This window comes from Montipora foliosa, chromosome 9 (assembly GCF_036669935.1).
Source record: "Montipora foliosa isolate CH-2021 chromosome 9, ASM3666993v2, whole genome shotgun sequence".
Taxonomy (NCBI): Eukaryota; Metazoa; Cnidaria; class Anthozoa; order Scleractinia; family Acroporidae; genus Montipora; species Montipora foliosa.
Genome location: NC_090877.1, coordinates 21,656,085 through 21,658,584, shown reverse-complemented (window position 1 = coordinate 21,658,584; position 2,500 = coordinate 21,656,085). Strand labels below are relative to the sequence as shown.

The following is a 2,500-nucleotide window of genomic DNA, read 5'->3' as shown; positions in this document are numbered from 1 at the left end:
TGATAGCACCTCTGATCTAGTAACCCTTAAGCCTTGCCGTGAATTTGTTTACTTGTAAACAAACAAAAGCGAATGAGTCAGCATTTCGAAAATCAAGAGCAGCACCCAATTCTCCAAAAACTGATAACATATACCAGCTATTGAGTACGATATCGATTCCTTACCAATCTACCGGGTTGTGCTTGTGTTGTAGTAAGTACGGAGACATGGAATCCTTCAGGCGATTCGTATGTTTAGGTTTCTCTCCTTCTCCATCAACACCAGATGATGCCATCTTGCGACCGAGACACAATGAGATGAGTCGTAAAGCAATCGAGAAGGAAGTTGTCCTTCCTGTATTGACTTTGTTTCCCGAGAAAGCTAACCCGGAAAAAAGGAGAGACAAATTTTTTATGGAAAACATCGAGGTTTCCTGGAGCGTGACCGAGGAGGACTAAGTATAGCCGCAGCGTGACCGCTGACTTAAATGGACCAACGGGGTCTAGAGCGGGGACTAGCCATCAATGAGAACTATCCCTGACTTTCACAATGACCACACTGTTAATCCCAATTTTATTCCTGCAATGCTGTTATACACTTTCCATTTCGAACGACTTAGGGTTATAACAAAATTATTACAATAACGGGAAATAATATTTTTAAACGACGTTCTAGTTGGCGGCGTCGTTGTCCCTGCGTAAGCTTCCTATTAATTGAGGCAAGGCTGTGAAAGAGGGCGCCTCAGTTACATCTCGAGCGTACCATTTCCTAAAAAAAACATCTCGAGGTCAAAGCTCAACCCTTCAAATACTTTATGCTCACTCTAGTCAAGCTGTTACGTTTAGTCATACGATATGTTGAATTAGGTGTAAATTTCAGTTTTCATTTTCAATGGTCTTTTTCTCGTGAAAGACACTGGAAAGACTCGTAAATTTCGTGACTGCCAACTTTCCTTTTCATCTGAAAAGACGCGCGAGCATTAAAATGGGTCTCCACTCTATCCCCAAAACGGGGATGCGATCTGTTTAATAAAACAGATCGGTAAAGTGGCCAAGTAAAGTGACCTAATCAGCACTTCACATTACACTCTAATCAGTTAAGTCTGTTAAAATATAAGTGCTACACGCGCACCGTTTAGACCGCGCACCGGTGGCTCAGTTGGTTGAGCACCGGGCTGTCACGCAGGAGGTCGTGAGTTCATTCCGGCCGGACCAACTTGACTGAGGAGAAAGTGCTGAGGAGAAAGTGCTGCCTTTGTAATTACATCTGCAAATGGTTAACTCTCTAGTCTTCTCGGATAAGGACGATAAGCCGGAGGTCCCGTCTCACAACCCTTCAATGTTCATAATCGTAAAACATAATCGTAATCGCACACTTGTCGCAAACAGTAGGGCATGTAGTTCCCGGTGTTGACTTGTGGTCTGTATTCTGTGGTGTATCATGGTTGGGAAGGTAAATGCTCGGAGATATTAGCTACACCAAGCTACTCTAAAAATTCGAGGGTAAATAAAGATATGATATTATATATGATATATGATATATGAACGTTTGCAAAAACGTAATCCTTCCTTGTACTTGTACATCTTCATTGCCGTGACATTAACATCTTCATTTCTCACGGCCTGCTCCCGTCCGGTAGAGTGGCGGTGATCTAACCCGTAGGTCGTGGGTTCAATTCCCACCCTGATCAGAGTTTTTCTCTGTCCTTGTGTGGGCCCATTGCCATCAGTAGGGCTAACGCTCACATGGTTCATATGGGTAGAAACTTAGCACTTCACATTACACTCTAATCAGTTAAGTCTGGTCAGTAAAATGACCTAGTAGTTCCCACGAAACTCTTAGGGTTAGCTATAGGGTTAGGGTTAGGGTTTAGGGTTAGGGTTAGGGTTAGGTGTCATTTATTGCATAACCTGTACGTTATGCAATAAATTATACATTGGTGAGACAGGTAGACGACTAGGTGACCGATTCCGTGAACACCTTCGCGATGTTGAGAAGAATGACAAGGATGCATCTAAGCCAGTCGCTCGCCATTTTAATCTGCCTAACTACTCCAAAAAACACATGGCTATCTGCGGCCTTTCCCTACATCTAGTTACGACGGAAAGCCGCAAGAATCTGGAACAAAAATTCATCTTTCAAATCGGCACCCTTTATCCTCACGGTATTAACGAACGCTTTTCATTTAACTAATATATTCCTATTTTTCACGTTGCCTTGTTACCACCAATAGCGTAGCTCCTACTCTACTATAAAACTACACGTAACCCATAATCCCTCTATTCGCTCTGACGAAGGGCTAACGCTCGAAACGTCAGCTTTTAGAATCTCTGTACGGTGGCCAATTTACATTATCAACTCCGTTGATAAAACCAAATTCTTATTATTTTAGCCCAATGGTACAGATTCCGAACTAGTAATCGGAAGGTTGGTTTGACTGCTGCAAAGGAATAGGAGCATTCGGATCCCCGGTTGAAGACACGTTTTGATCACCCGTTGAACTTTTTCCATGCAGGTACTT

The 2,500-nt window shown here is 42.9% G+C and overlaps 1 protein-coding gene across 1 annotated transcript in view; it reads right to left on the bottom strand.

The window, feature by feature from the left end:
- LOC137970632 (spermatogenesis-associated protein 20-like) overlaps positions 1-405 on the bottom strand; it is a 29,163-nt gene extending 28,758 nt beyond the window's left edge. The window contains exon 1 of the mRNA XM_068817157.1: positions 165-405. Within this exon, the coding sequence (XP_068673258.1) occupies positions 165-403 (239 nt within the window). The 5' untranslated portion in view covers positions 404-405. The remainder of the gene's footprint in view (positions 1-164) is intronic.
- Between the last annotated feature and the right edge of the window lie 2,095 nt (positions 406-2,500).